Source organism: Erpetoichthys calabaricus, chromosome 6, assembly GCF_900747795.2.
Source record: "Erpetoichthys calabaricus chromosome 6, fErpCal1.3, whole genome shotgun sequence".
In the NCBI taxonomy this organism is placed as follows: domain Eukaryota; kingdom Metazoa; phylum Chordata; class Cladistia; order Polypteriformes; family Polypteridae; genus Erpetoichthys; species Erpetoichthys calabaricus.
This window is the reverse complement of record NC_041399.2, coordinates 212220562-212244617: the sequence shown is the minus strand read 5'-3', so window position 1 is coordinate 212244617 and position 24056 is coordinate 212220562. Positions and strand designations below refer to the sequence as shown.

General features: G+C 45.0%; 1 protein-coding gene across 1 annotated transcript in view; it reads left to right on the top strand.

The window, feature by feature from the left end:
• Positions 1-837: 837 nt before the first annotated feature.
• tmem71 (transmembrane protein 71) overlaps positions 838-24056 on the top strand; it is a 43208-nt gene continuing 19989 nt past the window's right edge. The window contains exons 1-3 of the mRNA XM_028790899.2: positions 838-937; positions 15988-16049; positions 16418-16466. Of these exons, the coding sequence (XP_028646732.1) occupies positions 16019-16049; positions 16418-16466 (80 nt within the window). The 5' untranslated portion in view covers positions 838-937; positions 15988-16018. The remainder of the gene's footprint in view (positions 938-15987; positions 16050-16417; positions 16467-24056) is intronic.

Below are 24056 nucleotides of genomic sequence, written 5' to 3'. Positions count from 1 at the left end.
ATGCTGCCAGGAGATTTGGTCTTAAGTCTGGGGGTTCAGTAATGAGATATTCAATGATTAATTGATATTATTATTAATATTTATATTTATATAGCCCTTTTCTAAGCTACTCAGAGTGCTTAGAGGGTTAGCACTGCCGTCACGACACTTAGTCCTACTTCTGACCCGGTCTCCTGCTGTGTTGAGTTTGCATGTTCTACCCGTGCGTCAGTTTTTATTTTCCTCCCAAATCCCAAAGACAGACCTGCAGGTTAAATTGGGTTAATTAATCCGGGGCCGTAAATCTGCGTGATGTTTGTGTGTGAACGTACCTTGTGCTGGACTGGCATCCCATCTGGAGATGGTTCGTGCCTTGGTGTCCAACTTTAGACTCGGGTCCTTCACCTTTCACAACTGGATTAAAGAATTATGTATAGACTTGGCAAATTGAGCATTATGATATATTGAACTACAAATCGGATCAATTAGGCTTGAGAATCGTATTTTATATCACGTATACAGGGCTTAGTTAACAGACTTGTTAACAGACAAGTAGGATGGCTCTGCTAGGGTACATCCTCGATGAATCGATAAAATAATCAAGTGGTAGAAATTATCGGCAAAGTAGTTTCACGAGGTTTTTATATGCCATACATGGTTAGTATAAATTAGTTAGAAGTAAGTTAGTTAGTAGTACAACGCGCTCTTTGAATTTTGAGCCCCGAAGGTTACTACGCGCAGCAAATTGCGCACGCAGTTCTCACGTGAAGTGGGCGGGGCCAGGACCCCGCTGACCGGAGCGTTTGGGTTGCGCTGCCCCGCGTCAGTCAGTGAGCTCTGAACTGTTTGGAGGCTGAACTTCAGCTCGCAGCAATTTAAAGAGGCGGAGATGTCCTCCACAGGTAGTTTGCAGCACACTTGATATCCGTTCGGTTTTGAAGAATATTTCCTCGCATCGGTAAGTGTGTCCGATTGTCGCGGTTAACAATTAGGCATTTTTTAAAAGTATTACCTATTTCTCGCATTGGGTCGTTCTGCTTTTGAGCAGTTGATGTTTCCTCCGTCAACGTTGCTTCTGTCGAAGTGTCATTTTTGCTACAAAACGGAGAAAATTCTCTTCGCATTTTCCTACGCCGTCGCTAAATTTAAAGTTCACACTAAAGACGCACATCACATTCATTGCCTCCAATAACTTTTTTTTTGCACTCCAGTGTTCCCCGATGACACCCCTTTAAATGCCTTGCGTTTGTTAGCAACTTGGAAAATACGCGATTGGATTTATGCACTATTTGAGCGTTTTTAGTACGTCGTGAAATTGAGTAATTTTTAGGTGACGGTGCCGCGTATATACACAGACTACTTTGAAAGGCACTATATGACCAATATTTTTTTGAAAGGCGGTTAATTCGAAAAGTCCGTTTCGCCTAATTAATATCCCCGTATAATTAAATGAAACACCCATCAATAGACGAAAGGGATGCGCCCAGACTTAACCTTGCGCATCTTGACAAGCTGAATCCGAGTATTACGAGTGCGTATCTAAACTGTCAGAAATGGGAACATCGACACGCTTCAACGTAAAACATACGCAGCCCGAAAAGTTCGGTTAGCCCTTCTTTTAGAATCTGCCACTGCCTTTCATTCCCGTCTCAATGCGCATGCTCTCCCTCTCTCTCTCTCTCTCGCTCGCTCTGTTCGGCTGCCCCGTCGTTGCTTCTCTGTTGCGTCAGACTCAGCGTGCAGGTGCCACAGCACAGGTAAGAGTGCCAGTATAGTGAACTGATAGGACAGTTTTTTTCTTATTAATAGAATATCAGAATTCAGAATACCTTAACTGTCCTGTTTCTTTGTTCAATTTTTATGTTTTCTTAACAATTACTGTATCTGATAAATGTGTATATGTTATTACTGAATAAACAAAACCAATGCCATGTGTCAATCAAAAATGTATTATTAGACTAGTAGTATCAGACTATTAAGAAACTCGCCAGTCTGTGGTACTATATTATCATTTGTTTTCTTAATGCTGTTTAATGTTTTGATTTTCTTGTCTTATTTTTTACTATGTATTTAATAAATTCCAATGTCTCAGCCGAGTTTCAATTTTCATGGAAACTGTTAGTCAACTCAGACCTAATTAATGAAGAAAGCTGTCCCCTGCATTCTGATACAGGGGTTTTGGGGTGGCACTGGTGGGCTAGCGTTGATTCCTGTACCATTTACATTTATTTGCTTAGCTGATGCTTTTATCCAAAGAGACTTAGAATAGAGGTCGATATAAATGCAGTAACATCAGTCTGGGGTCTGTCTGGGAACAAGTGCGGCAGGACAAGGGTGCAAAACAAGCTCAAACCAAAATATAAGTGAGTTTACAATTCACAGATTTACAAATCCTAACCGCTGTTATTACTTAGACAGAACTTCACCTAACGAGAATGATTCTTGAACACGCATTCCTCAAACACCCTGTGCAGGTTAGATACCAGGAGGGCATAAATAGTGGAGGGGGTCAGTCAGGTCCATCTGGTAATGCAGTGTGCCAGGAGAAACACAGCAAAGGCCTGTTAGATGATGCTTATATATATATATATATATATATATATATATATATAACCAGAATGGAAACAATGGTAGGGTGGGTCATAGGTGATGCCCATCTGTTGATGCTTATTATTTTTACTAGAATGGCACAAATGTCAGAATATGTCAGGGTAAGGGACATCGGATGATACTAATTGGATATTAGAAGGACACAAACAGACGAACAGGTCAAAAGTGAGGCCCATGAGATGATGCTATCCTTACCAAAAGGGTAGAAAATGGCATGGTTGGTGAGTGGCAAGTCCCAACACGTGCTGGTTATCCTATACCAGGAAGACACAAATGGCAGAATGGGTCAGAACTGCGGGCCATCCGATAATGCTTCTTTATTGGGAGGACACAAATGGCAGAATGCATCAGGGTGTGGGCCATCAGGTGGTGTTTATCCTATGCCAGATAGAGAGAGAAAAAAAAAAAAGCAGAGTTGGTTGGTGATGAGGTCCATCAGATGCTTCTCATTTTGTATCCGGAGGATACAAATGGCAGACTGAGTGAGTTAGCGTGAGGCCCATCAAATAATGCTTGTCCTGTATCGGGAGCACACAAATGGCAGGATGGGTCAGATGATCCATCCATTCATTATCCAACCTGCTATATCTTAACTACAGGGTCACGTTGGTCTGCTGGAGCCAATCCCAGCCAACACAGGGCACAAGGCAGGAAACAAACCCCGGGCAGGGCACCTGCCCACCGCAGAGGTCAGATGATGCTTATCCTATATCAGATAGAGAATAAAAGGCAGAGTTGATCAATGATGTTTATCCTAAGCCCATGAGATGATGCTTATTCTGCACCTCAAAGACACAATTGGCAAGGCTGGCCAGAGGTGAGGCCCATCAGTTGTTGCTTACTCTTTACTAGGAGGGCACAAATCGCAGAATATGTTCAGGTGAGAGTCGCCATGTAATGCTTATCCTATGCCAGACGGTGAATAAAAGGCAGAGGTAGTCGGCAACGAGGACCATCGGTTGATGCTTATTCTTTACTAGGAGGGCACAAATGGTAGAATGTGGCAAGGTGGGGGTCATGAGGTGATGCTCTTCCCCTTTGTATCCTCATATCCAATAAGCAAGTCAGAAGTGAGGCCCATCAGATGGTGCTTATCCTATACCAGACAGAGAATATAAAGCAGAGTTGGTCAGTGATGAGGTCCTTCAGATGTTTATCCTGTACCGGAAGATTAATTAAAGACAGCGTTAGTCACCAATGAGGACCACTAGATGCCACTCATTCTGTACCAGGAGGGCACAAATGGCAGGATGGGTCAGGATGAGGCTTATCAGATGATGCTTATCCTATACCAGAAGTTGGGGGGGGAGGGCGGAGGTACAATGTGCAGCAGTGAGACATATTAGATGATGCTTATTCTGTACCAGGAGGACACAAGTGGCTGAGCAGGTCAGAGGTGAGGCCCATCAGATGATGATGATGATGCTTTATTAGGAGGACACAAATGGGAGAATTTGAGGGTCATCAGGTGATGCTTATCAGATATCAGAAGGATGTAAAGGGGAGAGCAGGTCAAAGTGAGATCCATCAGATGATGCTTATCCTATACTAGACCGAGAATAAAAGGCAGAGTTGATCCGTGATGAAGACCCTTAGATGCTACTCAATACTGTGCTAGGAGGACACAAATGGCAAAATGGGTTAGCGTGAGGCCCTTCAAATAATACTTGTCCTGTATCAGGGGACACAAATGGCAGGATAGGTCAGGGTGAGGCCCATCAAATGATGCTTATCCTATACTAGAAGGTGAATAAAAGGCAGAGGTGGTCAGCAATAAGGCCCATTAGATGATAAAGCTTCTTTATTGGGAGGACACAATCTGGGTGTGAGCCATCAGTTGGTGTTTATCCTATACAAGATGGAGAATAAAAGGCAGAGCTGGTCAGTGATGAGGTCCTTCAGATGATGTTTATCCTGTACCAGAAGGTTAATTAAAGACGGTGTTAGTCACCAATGAGGACCACTAGATGCCACTCATTCTGCACCAGGAGTACCCAAATGGCAGGATGGGTCCGGGTGAGGGTTATCAGATGATGCTTATCCTATACCAGAAGTTGAAAAAATGGCAGAGGTACAATGTGCAGCAGTGAGACCTATTAGATGATGCTTTTTCTGCACCAGGAGGACACAAGTGGCTGAGCAGGTCAGAGGTGTGGCCCATCAGATGATGATGATGATGCTTTATTAGGAGGACACAAATGGCAGAGTTTGTGGCTCATCAGGTGATGCTTATCAGATATCAGAAGGATGTAAAGGGGAGATCAGGTCAAAGTGAGGTCCATCAGATGATGCTTATCCTATACTAGACCGAGAATAAAAGGCAGAGTTGTTCTGTGATGAGGACCCTTAGATGCTACTCAATACTGCGCTAGGAGGACACAAATGGCAAAATGAGTTAGCGTGAGGCCCTTCACATAATACTTGTCCTGTATCAGGGGACACAAATGGCAGGATAGGTCAGGGTGAGGCCCATGAAATGATGCTTAACCTATACTAGAAGGTGAATAAATGGCAGAGGCGGTCAGCAATGAGGTCCATGAGATGATGCTTGTTCTGCACCTAAAAGATGCAGGTGGCAGGGCGGGCCAGAGGTGAGGTCCATCTGTTGATGGCTATTCTTTACTAGGAAGGCACAAATGGCTGAATGTGTCAGGGTGAGGGACATCTGGTGATGCCTATAAGATGGCAGAAGTTTACAAAGGGGGAGAGCAGGTCCGAATTGAGGCCCATCAGATGATGATTATACTATACCAGAAGGTTACAAACTGCGGTGGGTTGGCACCCTGCCCGGGATTGTTTCCTGCCTTGTGCCCTGTGTTGGCTGGGATTGGCTCCAGCAGACCCCCGTGACCCTGTGTTCGGATTCAGCGGGTTGGAAAATGGATGGATGGATGGATGGAAGGTTACAAATGGTAGAATGGCTCAGGGGTGAGGCCTTAAGGTGACACAGTATACCAAGAGGGCAGAAATTTGTAGAATGGGTCGGGGTGAAGGCTAACCGGTGACATTTAATGGTATTGACAGCTGTAAGGGCCATCCGATAAGGTTTATGGGAAGAAGGGCAAAGTCACTGGCGAATTTCGAAGTGGGCATACTGGTTGTAGGGCTTTTCCAGTTAACCAATGATTCCAAGCCCACCCAAATGTGAGTGTCTGAGTGGGCCCTGTGATGTCTGGTGCCCTGTCCGGGACTGTTTTTTATATGAAACCCAGTAAGATCGATGGAACTGGTATGAGTGAGTGTGTGACTGTTAGGTGTTAATTTGCTTTGGGATGGCAGTATCCAATAATTTTATAATAATTGAGGTGAGAAGGGGGGGAAAAGGGTCTCTGGATCCCAAGAGAGTCCTTCTATATTTTAAATTTGAAATTCTGCACACGCTGTGGGTTTTATACTTCAGGATGGGCATGAAAGCCTTTTCGGCAAGCCAGCCGATTCATGCTGAGCAGCTTCCTCAGGAAACCGCAGAACTCGCTCGACTGATCGCTGCCGACTTGCATCCTCCTGCACTTTTTTGAATGTAAACAAGTTTTGTGGGGGGGGCGTCACATGATCAAAAGCCAGGAGGACATCAGCTGTGCTCGTCAGGCTGTCACACAAATGGTCCTTGCGGCAGCTGCAGAGTAGCAGACGCTTGACCGTCTGGCTGTCCGGCCGAGGCTCTGTGCGAGAGAGGAGTTCAGGTGACCATGTTGTTGTGTTTTGTGTTGTGTATTTGTGCTTTGGCTCAGTTGTTTACTTGCTGTTCACTTTGCCCTCGAAAGTTGAAAATGGCTGTCAAAGGAGAAGCTGTTAGAGGCGTTTGTTGGACGTGGCACCCTGCTTTATGTCTCCAGCGCTGGGCCTGATAGCAGCCGTCGTCGTCCTCCTCCTCCTTTTTAGTGTTGTCATTGTGCTATTTAAGGACACAAAGGCTCCACTGTAAGTGAAACTGTTGAAGGGGGCACAGAGAAGTGGCTTAGTGTGCCGCTGCCCGCTGTGTTTAGCGAGGGGCTTGTTTAGGATGAGCTGGCACTTTTTTCTTTCTTCACTTTTAAGATCGGAGGATAAGAAGACTTTATTATCACAAAGGGAAATTTGTCATCTTTTACGCCTATTTGCTTGTCTCTTCTCAAAGACCGAATGTGTTGGGTGAGCTTCCTGTTAAGGGGTCAAGGTTGGCACCTCGAATTCTCATTCGATTTCCTGCAACTACACGGCTTGGGCGGCTGTTGGGACACTTTGGACATGCACTATGGTGATAAAGCGTGTAGCCAGCCGTCTGCCACGTAGCGTGTAGCACATGTTTGGGGGGGCTTCATCTGGGGTTTGTGGACGCTGAAGTCGATAACAATGAGAGACAAAAACACCAATTTAAAATATAAAGCCATTTCTTTATTCTTGGTGTGTTAAAGAGACTGCTGCCACCCCCAAGGACTCCGAAGAGATTGGAGCCCCCCCCCGAAACCCCCAGGTCAGTGGCACTGGCTGGTCAGAATAGACAGTCCGCATAAAAGAAAAGAAAAATCCTCTCTTATATTACCAAGCTTATTCAATAGCCAAAGAAAAAAATGCACAACACTTCATTTTAAGGTCACATCTACAGTGCATCCGGAAAGTATTCCCAGCGCTTCATCACTTTTTCCACATTTTGTTATGTTACAGCCTTATTCCAAAATGGATTAAATTCATTTTTTTCCTCAGAATTCTACACACAACACCCCATAATGACAACGTGAAAAAAGTTTACTTGAGGTTTTTGCAAATTTATTAAAAATAAAGAAACTGAGAAATCCCATGTCCATAAGTATTCCCAGCCTTTGCTCAATACTTTGTCGATGCCCCTTTGGCAGCAATTCCAGCCTCAAGTCTTTTTGAATATGATACCAACGGTACCAACGGAGAGACACAGTAACAAAGGAGTCCAGTCTTCGTCTCGGGTCACTGGATAGCGTCCATATCTCGCAACCATATAGCAAGACAGGCAGCTCCAGGACTCTAAAGACTTGGACCTTCGTCCTTTTGCAGATATTGGGAGTGCCACACACCTCTCATGCGACCTTATGACCCCCCCCCCCCCCCCCCCCCTTCCATGCTGTCCCAATCCGTCTACTGACTTCATAGTTTGCTTTTACTTATCTTGGCGGCAACCTTTGTATCTCTGGTGGCTTAGACAACGCATAACTTCATAAAACTAAACCTCTCAATGACGAGGTCGAAACTCCGCAGACGGACACACTGCTGATGGCCGTGCCCAAGAGGTCATTAAAGGCCTGGCTCTTTGGTTTTTATAAGGACACTCGCAAGCCCAGACACTCAGTCTCTCGAGCGCTCTGATCAGAGCCTCCATTGACTCCATGAAGATCACAGCATCGTCAGCAAAGTCAAGATCTGTGAATCTTTCTTCACCAACAGATGCCCCACAGCCACTGGACCCCACGACCTTACCCAACACCCGGTCCATACAAGCATTGAACAGAGTAGGAGCAGAACACGCCACTGACGAACACCAGAATCGACTGGGAAACACACAGAGGTCCTGCCTCCACTCTGCACAGCACTCACAGTACCAGTGTACAGGCCGGCCATGATATCCAGCAACCTCGAGGGGATCCCGCGAACCCTCAGAATGTCCCACAGGGCAGCTCAATCAACTGAGTCGAATGCTTTGTGAAAATCGACAAAGGCTGCAAAGAAACTCTGCCGATTATTTGTGTTTGCTCTCCATGAGAACCCTAAGTGCCAGGATGCGGTCAATGGTAGACTTCTTAAGTGTTAAACCAGGCTGTTCCAGTCACTGGTAGGTGAACAAGTGATCACGGATCCTATTGAGGACGACCCTAGCAAGGACCTTACCCGACACCGAGAGCAGTGTTATCCCCCTGTAGTTGCTGCAATCCAGGCGATCACCCTTCCCTTTCCAGATAGGGAAGACAAGTTCCGTTTTCCAGTCAGTTGGGATGATGCCAGTCTCCCAAATGGAAGTAAAGATTGCTTGCAATGCCAGGAGGGCATCCTTACCAACAGCCTGGAGAAGTTCACCCCGGATACCACAGATCCCTGCAGCCTTTCCCTCAGTCAGCTGGTTCACCACCTGTGCAATCTCAGTGAGACCGGTGGGGGGGGGGGTCACAGCTAATTGGAGGATCAGCCTCAAGAACCGTGGACCCAGAGATATCCAACGTCCTGACCAGAAGGTCTGCTTTGAACAACTGCTCAAAGTGAAAAATACAATTTATTTTTATATAGCCCAAAATCACACACAGAAGTGCTGCAATGGGCTTTAACAGGCCCTGCCTTTTGACATCGATGTGTCATCGGAATTTAATGGGTGTTCTAGGCAATTCACAACACAGAAGCTGAACATGTTCTCACCGTGATAATATCTCGCACTGCCACCTGGCGGATTCCTCCAGATTTACGTAAAGTACGCGCGCAATTATAAACACTTCCAATGCTTGTGTAGCAGGAGCGTCCGCTCCAGCATGTGTCGCGTGAAGTATAACTCCGGCCTTAGAGTTGGCGGGCGGGGCTTTGTCGTGCGTACCCCATGTGCACTGCCTGCTCACGCCTCGAGAGCGAGGGTGGATGCAGGAGGAGGGTTAGAGTTGGCGGGCGGGGCTCTGTCTTGCCCGACCATGGGATACGCACGCACGCAAGACAGAGCCCCCGCCCGCCAACTCTAACCCTCCTCCCGCGTCATGGGGTACGCACGACAGAGCCTCATGTGTCAGCACGCAAAACCTCACCAAACACCGCCTCAGTCAGTTTCGTCTCTGCTACAGTCCACATGCACCTCTGAACCACGTTGGACTTTTCATTGTTCTTTTCGGTTCCAGCTGCTTTTCTATATATAATCCACCAACTCGCATGCGTGCGTATCCCATGGTCGGGCGAGTTGGTGGATTATATATAGAAAAGCAGCTGGAACCGAAAAGAACAATGAAAAGTCCAACGTGGTTCAGAGGTGCATGTGGACTGTAGCAGAGACGAAAGTGACTGAGGCGGTGTTTGGTGAGGTGTTGTGTGCCTCGAGAGCGAGGGTGGACTCTGGAGGAGGGTTAGTTGGCAGGCGGGGCTCTGTTGTGTGTATCCCATGGTCTTAGAGTTGGTGGGCGGGGCTCTGTGAGTTGGCAGGCGGGGCTCTGTTTTGCGTATCCCATGGTTTCTGTCTTGCGTGCCATGGTCGGCTGCTTAGTGAATTGTTGGCGGGCGTGGCTCTGTCTTGTGTGCGTCTTGCTTGCCATGGACTTCTATAGATAGTAAATAAACTTCTATCTATTATATAGTTCTTATCACATCTGTTTACCTGTCTGTCTGTTTTCTGTCTAACTATGTTTATAAACTGCCTGGTAGGACCCCCTGGCATCAAAGCCCATGCCCAGATGTTATCCGTGTGGAGTCTGCATGTCCTCCTATATCTAATGTTTTTTTCTACCAGCTACTCTGCAAGCCTCACTTGCTTGCCATAAAACATCTAGGGGTTGATCGGCAAGTCCAAAATGGCCCCCTGTTTGTGTAAATGTGTGTGATGGACTTTAGGTGCCCGGTTTGGCTCCAGCCTCCCACAATCCTGAACTGGATTAGGCAGGTTTGTGAACATGATGTGTGTTTCCTAACTGGGTGTTCTAAGAAACTGCAGCCCCATGGAATAAGTGACCCAGTAGTGTGCTCGATAGTGGGACTTTAGGGACCTTCAGATCTCGAAGCTGGAAAGCCGGATTGGTGAACTTGTGACGAGAATGAGACTCTTCAGTCCAACAACTGTTCCAAGTCCAGCGGACCCACTCAAAGTAGTGAAGTCAGCTGAGGCCCCCACTCCTGTAAAGCTCCCCACCTCGGCCGTTTTTTTAAATGATGCATTGCACAGCTCGTGGGCAGCAGTGGGTTAACAGGCGAAGGTGACCTCATTCAGCAATTCCCACCCCCAGACTGTTTTTAAAAGGAAACAATCGCAGAGGGTCAGACGGAGTGCATGTCGGATGTGCCAGTCCTGGGAATGCCAGCTGCTTGACATAATGAACGGCATGTAAGAATTTTAAGCGTTCCTCTGATAAAAAAAGGAACCACAGAGGGTGGAGAAGAAATTAAAGAGGGTGGGGGGGGGGAACCTGCTTGACCGCAGATCAAAAAAATTTTTGAAATGTGAGGTCCCACATTGGCTCGAATATCCGCCCGTTATTGCAGACATTCTTCTTCTTTTCACTAAGGTCTCCATTCCTGGAAAAGCAACCCGTCTCTGTTATATCTGGTGGCAGTGCGGCCAAATGGCAAGAAAAAGGCTCTGGAATTTGAACAACAAGGCTTGTCCCCTCAAAGTGACGGTGTGGCCATTAGCAAGTCACTTTAACTAATTGTGCTTTTTACTGTAAAATGTGCAAAAGTGTAGGCCCCCCTGCTTAAAGTGTCTGTGGCTGTGAATAGTTAAGTGAGCAGATGATGAACTGATCGCCTCAAGGCAACAAGTTAAGGATGACGCTTTTCTTTTCAGTATTTTATTAGTGTTTTACAGTGTAAAAAGGAAAGGAGCACTGTGCAAAAGTTTGGGCACCCCCTGACCGTGCTCATAAGGTGTACTCGATTTTCAGACCTCTTGATTGTGTAATCAAATCTAACTTTTTTTTTCTTCCTATATGTAATATTTTACTGACATTTAAATGTCATCTGTCACAAATCTGCCTGAGCCTGTCTGCTGTCCAAGTGTCCCCATAATGATTCAGCTGATTCTATTTTTACCTCCCAATCCACCTACTCGGGTAGAAAGCCAAGCCATCTTCAAATTTAACCAGCTTTTTATTCATACTCCAATATCAAGAGCAGTTTAAGCACATCCATCCATCCAAATCCAGAGTGGCATGCAAAAGTTTAGGCTGCTTAAAGTGTCTGTTTACTGTGAATACAGTAATCCCTCGCTATATCGCGCTTCGACTTTTGCGGCTGCACTCTATCACGGATTTTATATGTAAGCAGATTTTTTGCTGGTTCACGGATTTCTGCGGACAGTGGGTCTTTTAAATTCTGGTACACGCTTCCTCAGTTGGTTTGCTCAGTTGATTTCATACAAGGGATGCTATTGGCGAAGGCAGGCAAGGAATCCAGTATGGTGAGGATGGCTTCCTGACTAACCTCATGTTCGCAGACGATAGTGGCATCCTGGCCGGCGACGACACGGAGGCCACAGACGTCCTCTACAACATCGCCAACATCGCCCAGCCATATGGATTGAAAATAAAAATAGACAAGACGAAAGTGCTGACAACAGACGGATCGCAGACAAATGTGCAACTCGATGGTGTGCAGATCGAGCAGGTCCAAAAATTCAAATACCTTGGGTCGCTGGTCCAGGAGAAGAAAGTGGCGTCCACAGTCGAATTGGTCAATCAACCGTGGCATTTGCTTCCCTAAAGTGGTGCCTGTGGAAGCAAACCAACATCTCCAACGAGACCAAAATTCGACTCTTCAAAACTCTGATTCTGCCAATTCTCCTCTATGGATCCGAGACGTGGACACTGCTCAAGCAAGACCTCAACAAACTCGAGGTCTTCCAAATGCGATGCCTGCGACAAATCCTACGAATTTCACTCCGAGACTGAATACGAAATGAGGAAATCTGTCGCTGGGGTGATCAACAGCCAACAATCGAGGAGCAAATTCAACAACGGCGACTACAGTGGTTTGGTCACATCTGCAGAATGGAAGGCAGCAGGTTACCACACAAACTCCTCTGGTGCGATCGACCCACCCAGTGGAGAATCCAAAGAACGGCACCAAAGAAAACATGGCTCAAGCAGGTCGAAGAAGATATCGGAAACCGTCGACTCAGCCTCGACGAGGCCAGAACAGCCGCCATGGATCGCCTTGCATGGAAACGCCTGCAAAATGAAATCCGACAACCATTGGCACCCACAGCAGTGTACGCTCTTAGGACCAGGTCCAGACCAAACGCCAGCTTGGGACCAAAGAAGAAGAAGAAGAAAGAGAGATTGGCGGATGGCTGAGAAGCTACCCAATCGGAGCACATGGTTAAGTTCCTGGGTGGTGTTTGGCTCAGCGACGGAGCACCGAATTTGATTCCGCTTTGCGTTAGTCAGCATCTCGTCTCGCTTATTCAGCATCAACACGTTTCGCTGTGTAAAGACTTTTGTGTTTTTCTTTGTGCGTAGTCCAGCCCCTTCGTTATGACTCCAAAACGATCTGCTCCTGCTACTGCTTCAGGGGCCGTGCTCAAGCACCAATGGAAGATGCTAACAATTGCTGAAAAGGTAAGTTTTGGACATGTTGAAGGAAGGGAACAGCTACGCTGCTGTAGGACGCCATTACAGCATCAATTAGTCCACGGTTCTTTTTTATTTAAAAAGGAGTAAAAGAAAATAAGATCTACGGCCTCAGTGTCCTTTAACCAGGGCGCGAAACGAGTTGTAAGTGGACGTAATAAGGCGATAGTCCGGACGGAATCTGCTTTAGGGATTTGGATTGAAGACTGCAGGAAGAAGAACAACGGCGGTGCTACACAGTCGCCTGAAGAGGCTCCTTTAGAAGAGCTGTAACGCTCTCCTTTGTTGTGCAGTAAAATTAAACTCCTCGTTATTGGACTAGTCGTCGTGTCATTGTTGGTGAGTAACCATAATTTTCTACGTACATTACTTAGTACATGTACGTACATTTAGTGTCACTGTACACACATTTTACTGTATACAATTTTTCTTGCATTGTACATATTTATTGCTGGTGGCCTGTCTGTCGTAATGGCTGTAACGTGTGATATCGGAGATGCTCGATATCTTTAAAATAGCATTTAGGTTTTACTGTATATAAACCGTGGGGCGGCACGGTGGCGCAGTTGGGAGACCTGGGTTCGCTTCCCGGGTCCTCCCTGCGTGGAGTTTGCATGTTCTCCCCGTGTCTGTGTGGGTTTCCTCCCACAGTCCAAAGACATGCGGGTTAGGTGGATTGGCGATTCTAAATTGGCCCTAGTGTGTACTTGGTGTGTTTGTGTGTGTCCTGCGGTGGGTTGGCACCCTGCCCAGGATTGTTTCCTGCCTTGTGCCCTGTGTTGGCTGGGATTGGCTCCAGCAGACCCCCGTGACCCTGTGTTCGGATTCAGCGGGTTGGAAAATGGATGGATGGATGTATATAAACCGTGTGTTTACATACATAATTTCAACGAATCTTACCTAATATCTAAGAGAATATAAAGGGTTTATGCTGTATAACTGTGTTTATAAGAGTGTGGGAGAGTTTATAAGGGCTTAAAATATATAATATTAATAACCATATGAACACATGGTTTTTACTTCGCGGATTTTCACCTTTCACGGTGGGGTTCTGGAACGCAAACCCCGCGATCGAGGAGGGATCACTGTAGTTAAGTGAGCAGAACATGAACTGATCACCCACGGGCATGAAGTTAAAGATGACACATTTCTTTAATATTTTAAGCAATTAAATCATTCACCGGTTCCAAATGTCAGTTTGCGCCTCTTGAGGTGTTCCATTGTGGGTTTGGAGGTGTGTTTCGGGTGATTATCTTGTCTTCTCTTTAACTTCAAGTTCAAACTGCATCTTGATATCGGAGTGTTAATAACAAGCTGGTTAAATTTACAGATGGCTGGCCTTCTACTGGATTAGGTGGATTGGAATGTTAAAATAGAATCGGCTGAATCATTACGGGGGCACTGGGACAGCAGACTGGCTTGGGAAGATCTGTGACAGATGACATTTAATGTCCATAAATGTAAAGTATTACACATAGGAAGAAAAGAAATGTTAACTTTGACTACACAATGGGACGTCTGAAAATCAAAAGTACACCTTATGAGAACGATCTGGGAGCCATGGCGGACTCCTCACTATCTACATCCAGACGTTGAACAAAAGTGTTAGATTTCAGCCAGAAATCTTCCCCCACCCTCCATGGCTGGGGTTCAGAAGCATGTGTTGTGTCCTTTTTGTTCCTTGTTGAGCCAGTTATCCATGTCAATGTTGCTTTTGTTATTTGTCTGCTCCATTTTCTTAGCCGGTGTTATGTTCTTGTAGGGCCTGCTTAGGCTGATGCCTGCAGCTTGTAGTTTGGCTGATTTGGAGAGAAGCTATTTTAGAAAAGCCCAGCGAAGATCATGATTTTTGAGGCGCTTTTTGGTGACCTTGGCTCCTTTTCAACCCCTGCTGTCCATGATAAGTGCCAGTAAAACGGTCTGATCCATTGCACAGCTGCCATACAACATGCACTTCAGAAGAGGTCATCCCACCCGAAGCTAAGCATGTTCAGGCCTGGCCAGTACTTGAATGGGAGACCATCTAGGAAAAGCTTTTGGTTGCTGATGGAAGAGGTGTGGGTGAGGCCAGCAGGGGGCGCTTACCCTGTGGTCTGAGGATGGGTACACTGTGCTGTAAATATGGTGACGTTCTTTGGATGGATCGTAAAACCGAGGTCCTGACTCTCTGTGGTCATTAAAGATTCCTGGACATCCTTCATAAAGAGTAGGGGGTAGGGGACTTGCCCAACACGGCCTGGTCATTCTGGCCTCCTAATCACCCCCTGTCTCTAATTGGCTCGCTCTCTTTCTCACCACTTCAGTACCTAACAGCTTATATGTGGCAAGTGTACTGGTGCAGAAATGGCTGCCCTCGCATTATCCTGGTGGATGCTGCACATTAGTGGTGGCTCAAGTGGCTCCCCACTCACTATGTAAAGCACGTTGTGTAGTAAAAGCAAAGGATTCATTAGTTCACTGGCTTTGTCTAAAGAACCATTTTTTTTTTTTTTTTGGAATGACAAATATGATGCGGTGCACCACAAAAATTAATGCTGTGGTCTACGTTTATTGCTGTGAAGGACAGCTAGACTTAGGCTTTCAACCCCAGAACTTGAATCCAAGAGGCGTGAACCCCGTGTTACTTGTCACTTGCTACTGAATGGTACACCATAGAATTTAAGATTTGCTGGATCACTCAGTAGCCCCACCTAAGTCACATATCGTTATTGAGCTCTGGTTGTAAGATTAACTTTAATGCACATGTAATATGCTGCACTTCTACACTTTAATTTTTCCGTGGAGTGGAGGTGACTGTTGTAAGGCAAATTTTGTTTGCGTATTTAAGTCGTGTGTCATCTTATTCATGGCTGTAAGCTGACCAATGCCCCCAATCCGCCGCACCCCCCTAAATTGAATGTCGCCTTTGAGCAAATGTTGCTGATCGGCAGTATGGCCAATTGATTTTGTTATTAGATTGTAAACTACAAGGACGTGGGCGAGTCCCCATCACAGACTTCACTGTGGGCTTCTGGCTGAGCTTCACAAACTGGGGGAATGATGTTCACTATAGAAAGGCAGTGAATCTAATAACTAACTTAACATCTTCACCACAGTATGAAATGGTCCGTAATTTTAATGATGTTTTATTTTCTGATTTTTTTAGAGCCTTTTCTAAGTGCAGTAAGCCTTCAAAGATGGCGGCGTTCTTTTCAACAGTTGCAACGAGTAAGTACCCACCCATTCCTTTGCTCACCCCGTTCTTAATTCCGGGTTATGGAGTGGAGAGCCAGTGTGCGTGTGTCCTGGTAGCACTTTGTCCAATGCCAGACCTTACATAGAGTGCCAGACCATCGTAGGACCCATTGACTCAAATTGGAACCGTTTAGTGTATCCCTGAAACTGAACATCGTGGGGAAGTAGGAGACAACAGGAGAGTCCAGAGATTAAAACCCACCTAGACATCGGGAGAACCTCCATGTAGGCAACCACCAGAACAGGATTCAAATCTGGCACTCTGGAACTGGAGAGATCAGAGCATGAACATCTGTTCCTGCCTCCGTCATTTGTAATTCATATTTACTTCTGTTTTTCAGGCTCGCCATTGAAAATGAAAGAACATTCAGAAGATCAGCCCTTGAATAGGTGAGTGGCATGGAGGGGCCAGACAGTTCTTGAGAACACACCTTGAGGGACAACTTGTAATTTATTTCATGAAGGAAAAATTTAAAAACAACGCAAAGAACTCCAAATAAAACTAAATCCATTCACTGCCAAAACCCAACCTGCCATTCACTGTGCAGTTTTCTTGTGTCTTGACATTGGGAGATCGGTTGTTACACTCTGATGGGTGTCTCTCGCAGGGTCAGACATGAGTCTCGAATGACAATACACGTTTGGGGACAACTCGTTGACAAGTTTGTAGCGAATAGCGGAAGAACTCAGCACTGGTAAGGCTCCGCCCACAGAACACTTCTTAAACCCCCCCCCCCAATTTCTTTTAGTGTGTGCACTTTAAACCTTCATGATGTCATGATTTGGTTTTGTTATTAATTATATGGTATTATGTTGTGAGATCGAGGATTCTGTTTCTGTCAATTTTTGCTTAGAATTAATGGTTTGCATGCTGTGTTTTTGTTTTTGCAACATCCTGCATGCCAATTTAGGTCCTTAATTACTGCCATTTTGAGTTCCTGTTGTTAGGTCTACCTTCCCTGCACTTCTAGGGGTGTGGCCTTGGAGGTCGTGACCTGTTCATTATCGAGACAACGGAATAAAATGACGAATAGGGTTTTGTTTTATTGTCTGATCTGCAGATTCCAAAATTCTATCAAAAAATCTTTGCTCTAAATATTTGTATGTGTTTTGTTCACTTTTGACCCTTTACATGTCCTTTCAACCTTGATTTTTACTTTCTTGTGTACGAAGTATAGGGAAAGTATTGGAATCGTCCAAAAATTCGATATCGAGATTTTGATGAATCTCGACGTTTTAGACCTCCCAGAGTCCGAAAATACCATTTTTTGAATTATGTCTGTGTGTGTGTGTGTGTGTTTAAATATGATAACTTGAGTACACTCATGCTTAGGTCAACCAAATTGTACATACAAGTATTAGGTACAAAATGTAGATTTCTATCAACTTTTGAGCTATGTCGACTAACCGGAAGTGGTATTTTTTTAGATTTCTTCAACTTTTATCATAATTGTTTAATATATTATTAATTTAATTTGATTTGTTGTTGATGGTTCTTTTAATATACATAAGTTATCACTAATTTAATATTTTCTTTATCAGTATGCTGCTGCTGGAGTATGTGAATTTCCCCTTGGGAATAATAAAGTTATCTATCTATCTATCTATCTATCTATCTATCTATCTATCTATCTATCTATCTATCTATCTATCTATCTATCTATCTATCTATCTATCTATCTATCTATCTATCTATCTATCTATCTATCTATCTATCTATCTATCTATCTATCTATCTATCTATCTATCTATCTATCTATCTATCTATCTATCTATCTATCTATCTATCTATCTATCTATCTATCTATCTATCTATCTATCTATCTATCTATCTATCTATCTATCTATCTATCTATCTATCTAAAAATCATTGTCTTGCTGTTTACTCCTCAAATATCCAAATATACGAGAAAGTCTAGGGAAAACCAGTATCGATTTTTGACATTTTTAAGGTTCCAGTGTTTCACAATGATAACACCAACAATAATCTAATTTTCCTTGTGTATTATTATTATTCCCTCGTAAATAAATACGTTAAACAAGTAAAAGATGGCAAGAGAGCAAAAGGAGCTGAACAAGACGTAATGCTGAGACAACAAATAAATAAAATTGCTGTTTTCAGTTCAGGAGCTCATTTGCACAAAGCAACTGAAGCTTAATAATTTAATTTGTGCAATATAAATGTAATGAATTATTATTATTATAATTTCAATGACAAAACAAATGGGCACATATATATTGTGATAAAGGCACTATATAGCGCCCGACCCTGCACAGACTCACTCAGAGGAACGTGTTAAAACACAGAAGACTTTTATTTTCTTCAGCTGGAGGGCACGTCTTCCCCGTGAACCCCCCAGCCACAACACAGTCCCAAAAGCACTTAATATAACACACAACTCTCCACCTTGGCACCACCATTCCTCCCAGGCAACCTCGTCCTCTTCCTACCGATTCAGGCTCTTGAGTGGTGGATGCTGGCCCTTTTTATAGCCCACCTGGAAGTGCTCCAGGTGCTTGATCACCTGTTGCTAACTGCACTTCCGGGCGGGGCTGTAGAGGTGTCCAGGTTGGCTCCGGGATCCATGCAGCACCTCCTGGTGGCCACCCCAGATCCCCACAGGGTTGTGGTGAACTCCATCTCCCATGGAACCCTGCGGGAAACTGAGGCACCATCGTCCACTAGGGAGGCTGCCACCAAGCGTCCCAGGGGAGGTACTGAGGAGCCCATGGCTGCTCCCCCGGAACATAAGTAGAAGGGTCATCCCAGCCGGGAATGGGACCCGGCCGCCCACCACTAATATATATATATATATATATACATACACGGACAGACACGTAATAATAATAATTCTTTGCATTTATATAGCGCTTTTCTCACTACTCAAAGCGCTCAGCAATTGCAGGTTAAGGGCCTTGCTGAAGGGCCCAACAGAACAGAGTCCCTTTTGGCATTTACAGGATTCGAACCGGCAACCTTCCGATTGCCAGTGCATATCCCTAGCCTCAGAGCCACCACTCCATCCTCCATCGTAGACGACTGCAGACATGTTTGAGAAGTGCTTCTGTCTGCTGCGATGCCTTATTGTCATTTTATGACCCGCGGAGTCCTGAACAGGGTCACAGGGGTCTGTTTGTTCCTATTCCAGGTAGCATAGGACACAAGGCAGGAACAAACCCAGCATAGGGTGCCCAGCCATCACCGGGCTACCTTTCTGTCATTTTGACTATTCCATCACTACATGGCATAACAATTGCAAATAAAGTTTAAGCATTGTTTTCTGTGTTTAAAATGTGGAGGGTATTTTTTGGTGTGGCATGTTTTCATTTCCAGTTAGCGCCTAATGTTAACTTCCTTTAGTTGTTTAGATTTGAAGTAAGAAGGTGGATGCTGTTTAGCCTAATCCGTAATGTTGATTTTGTCAAGTCATATATGGTCTGTCCTGAATGAAACCAGACCTTTTAAACAGGGTGCCAACGAGCCAACATAGAAGACTCAAGATAATGGTAGTGTGTAGCAGTGACCTTGAGCCTTCAAATCCCTACTTGTTCGATCACGTCATGTCAGTTAGTCACAGAATACATGCAGTGGAGTGAACTTGACTCCTGTGCCTTTTTTTATTTTTTGCCAGTTGAAATATGAAAGAGCTTCAAGAAAGATGAGCCAAAAATCTGGCCATCACACTTTGGAAAGCAGCAAGAACAGAACAAAACGCCGTGCTTGTGAAAACAACGACACTCCTTAATGAAGAGATAATGAATTGCGAACTGTTATTTCATGGGAGGGTGGCGCAGTGTTAGCGCAGCTGCCTCGCAGTTAGGAGACCCGGGTTAGCTTCCTGGGTCCTCCCTGCGTGGAGTTTGCATGTTCTCCCCGTGTCTGCGTGGGTTTCCTCCCATAGCCCAAAGACATGCAGGTTAGGTGGATTGGCGATTCTAAATTGGCCCTAGTGTGTGCTTGGTGTGTGGGTGTCCTGCGGTGGGTTGGCACCCTGCCCAGGATTGTTTCCTGCCTTGCTCCCTGTGTTGGCTGGGATTGGCTCCAGCAGACCCCCGTGACCCTGTGTTCGGATTCAGCGGGTTAGAAACTGGATGGCTATTTCATGGGAACACTGCCACCTGCTGGTGCAGTGTACTCATTGAAAACACAAAAATGTTCCAATTTCATTAAAGTATTCCTATGGCCACCTTAGTGTTACGTTGCAAGGGAGTATAGGGTGATGATGCAAGGAACCTTGTCAGAATTGGCTGACGTTAAGAGTGCCGATCCACAGCGGCCAGTCCTGAGGCTGCTGGTATTTTTAATATACATAAGTGATTTGGATAGGAATAGAAATAACAAGCTTGTTAATTTTTCAGATGATACCAAGCTCATTGGATTGGCAGATAATCTCAAATGTGTTGAATCATCACACACAGGGACTTGGGCAGCAAACAGGATTGAGCAGATTTGTGGCAGATGAAATTTACTGTCAGTAAATGTAAAGAATTACACATAGGAAGTAAAAATGGGAGGTCTGAAAATTGAAAGTACACCTGATGAGAAGGACTTAGGAATGGACTTGACACCATCATCTGCCAGACAGTGTACAGAAGCCTTTAAGATGGCTAACAGAATGTCCGGTTATATAGCGCCTTGATGTGTGGAGTACAAGTCACAGGAGGTTCTGCTCAACATTTATAACACACTGGTGAGGCCTCATCTGGAGTCCTGTATGCAGTTTTGGTCTCCAGATTACAGAAATGACAAAGCAGCACTAGAAAAAGTCCAGAGAGGAGCAACTAGGCTGATTCAGGGCTACAGGAGATGAGTTATGAGGAAAGAGTAAAAGAGCTGAGCCTTTACAGTTTAAGTAAAAGAAGATGAAGAGGAGACCTGACTGAAGTGTTTAAAATTATGAAGGGAATTAGTCCAGTGGATCGAGACTGACATTAAAATGAGTTCATCAAGAACTCGAGGACACCACTGGAAACTTATTAATGGGAAATTTCACACAAGAGACAAGAGAACTTTTAGGGACTTTCAAAACTCCGCTTGATGTTACTTTGGAAGATTTGCTGGACTGAATATTGGTAACCCCCCAGGAAGACACGTGGCCCAGTTCCACCCTTGGAAAATGACCATCTATCTGTTGCAGCCAGGTGTTATGTGGGTGTCCCCTTGGCCTTGTCTAGTTGCTCGGGTCCTGTGAGCCGGATCACCCTCAGGAAATCGCGCCACGTGGCCATAGTGTCATAACTGTCACTCCCTCACAATGCAGGTAATGTGTTCCATTCAGGACTCCATGAGAAACATAAAGTCAAACCAGTGGTACCCAAGGATTCTCAGAAGAGACACACATGAAGGAGTCCAGTCTTCATCTCAGGTCACTGGATAGCGTCCATATCTCGCAAACAGGGAGCACCAGGACTCTAAAGACTTGGACCTTCATCCAAGGTATCAGGAGTGCCACACACCTTTCATGCAACCTTATGACCCCCCCCCCCAATGCTGTCCCAGTCTGTCTACTGACTTCACAGGAAGTTTACTTTTACTTCTCTCGGCAGCGACCTTCGTATCTCTGGTGACTTAGACAACGCATAACTTCATAAAACTAGGAAAACAAAAATTAATTTTACGCATTTCTCTTCTTACATTTTTTTCTGTTGCTTGTACAGGAGAAGTTGGAATGTGTGGAAGAAAAAAAAAAAACTCGCCCGAGGAAGGACAGGTTCAATCAATTAGATTTTTATTCAGTTACAGAGTACCTGGATTCTACGTTGCAAGGCAGAAGAGCAGTTACATTTTTTTCTATTGGCTTTTTATCATTTCTTCTTCCTCCTCCTTCCCCTTATTTCTTAAGTAAACGATAATTATGTTTATTTTTAAGTATTTTGTTTTAGTACGCTAATGGGCTATCTGTTCTTATTTTTTCACTGATCAGATTTTTTCACTGACCCTAAAGAAGGAAAGGTTATCTTTCCTGTGTTAAATAGATGCGTTCCTAAGAAGCTGGAAATTGTCTTTGGTCCGCTTACTGTACCCTGTCTTATGACAGACGCCTGTATGAATACCCTGCCATTATAGCAAAACGGCTTTGTCGGCTATTAACCCTAAGTAGCTTGCAAGCAGTTAATTTTTCTTTCACAAATGTCCGTGCCTAACCAGTGCAATGGATGTGCCCCTTGTGTTTTTTTGCAGGCTACAGCAGCACCAGGCTTGGTGACTTCCACATTTCCCCAGACACAAACATTGACAGTTGCCACATTGTGAACAGAGTTAAGGGAAGCTAACATCTTGCTTGTCCTTGCACTCATTCGCAGTTTTGTTGTCTCTTTGTCATACAGTTATTGTCGTGAATTTGCCAGGCATGTTTTGGCGGTTCGGTTGTACAGAGCTGTATTACTGTTAACGTCTCATGACCAATTCACATGGCCGTCACTCACACCCGATTCGAGAAATGGTTCCATTTCAGTTTGTTGTAAAACTACCTTTTTGTTTGCCATTGTATTTCTCCTCCCTACTCTTGAATATTGGTGAGTTGTTAAATTAGCAGAAAGCATAAAAATATATTTTTTTGCAGCATGATGTATTTCATCCACTAGGTGGCAGTAGAATACTCTGCCGAGTGTTATTTGGGCTCAGCCGTATAAAGAGGATCATCACATGTCAAACAGAGCCTGACTCGGGTTTAACCGTAATTTCATAGCGTTCTGAACTCAAGTCATGGTTGGGGTTAACGGCAATTTGGTTAATGGAGAAATATGGAAACAATGGTACTGTCCTTGTAAACTAGGTTTGGGATGGTGCTGTTTGAATGATATGATATGAAATGACCAATTTGACCAGTGACTCCCTGTCTAACCCCGAGAGAGTCACTTAATTTATCTGCCACTTTGTGTCCCTGCCAGTTTATTTTTTGATGTGGACTTGGATAGGAAAGGTATCGTGTAAGTGAAACGTTTTATTATTATTATTATTGTTATTATTATTATTACACCCTCCTCTCCGAGCACTAAGGTGCGATGGTGCGTTGGCTAGACATCAACCAGACCTCTCGGGGGTTTTGAACTCCGCTTGTTGTTCAGCTGAGGACTTGTCTAAGAACGTGCTGAGGAGTGCAGTCTTCTGAATCTCTTTTTCCTCACTGACTTTACACTGGAGTTTGTTCAGCTGCTCTTGAACTGGGCCTTGATGGTCTCAAGTGTGCTTACGTCTACTCGAGCCACTCTGGTCCTCGTGTTCCACATGCGTCAGGCGTCGATCTCTAGGTGTTTATATTTGATGATGTTCTCTGCCTCGTTGCTCAGGATGTTGTTGTCATCTGGGATTGTCACATCGATGACGACGCACGACTTGTTCTTCTTGTCGTGGAACACAATGTCCGGCCTATTGGTGGTAATGGTATGCTCTGTGGCAATGGTCTTGTCCCACATGATGGTCAAAGGCCGCATCTGGTATATGCTTGTATGACTTGTCAGTCATCGTTGTTGTTGTTCTTATTATTCTTATGATTGGTTTGCCCTGTGATGGATCCCTGGGCATCGGCAAACCCTGACACGAATACAGAATCACAGTCCCGGGTTCAAATATAGGTTGTTTATTAACCACAAATACCTTGAACACAGTACAAAAAACACAACCCACAAGTTTTCCTTCTCCCAATAACTCTCTCTCTCTCACCACCGCACTGCCCTCCTCCAGTCAAGTGTTGCCTCTCTACCACCCAGCTCCGACTCGCCTGGATAAGGGAGTGCAGTCCCTTTTATTACAGACCCGGGAGTACTTCCAGTGCCAGGGTGATTGCCCGATCGAAGCACTTCCGGGTCACACACAAGTCCATTACCATAGAAGGAAGCTCGTTTCCCTACAGCACCCTCTTGTGGCACCCAGTGACCCGAGCAGGATAGCCCTGCTGGACTACATTTTTTTGGCATGCCCTGCTAGTTTCCCACTGGGTGTGGATCTCAGGGACTGCTGCCATCTAGTGTGCTGGGGGA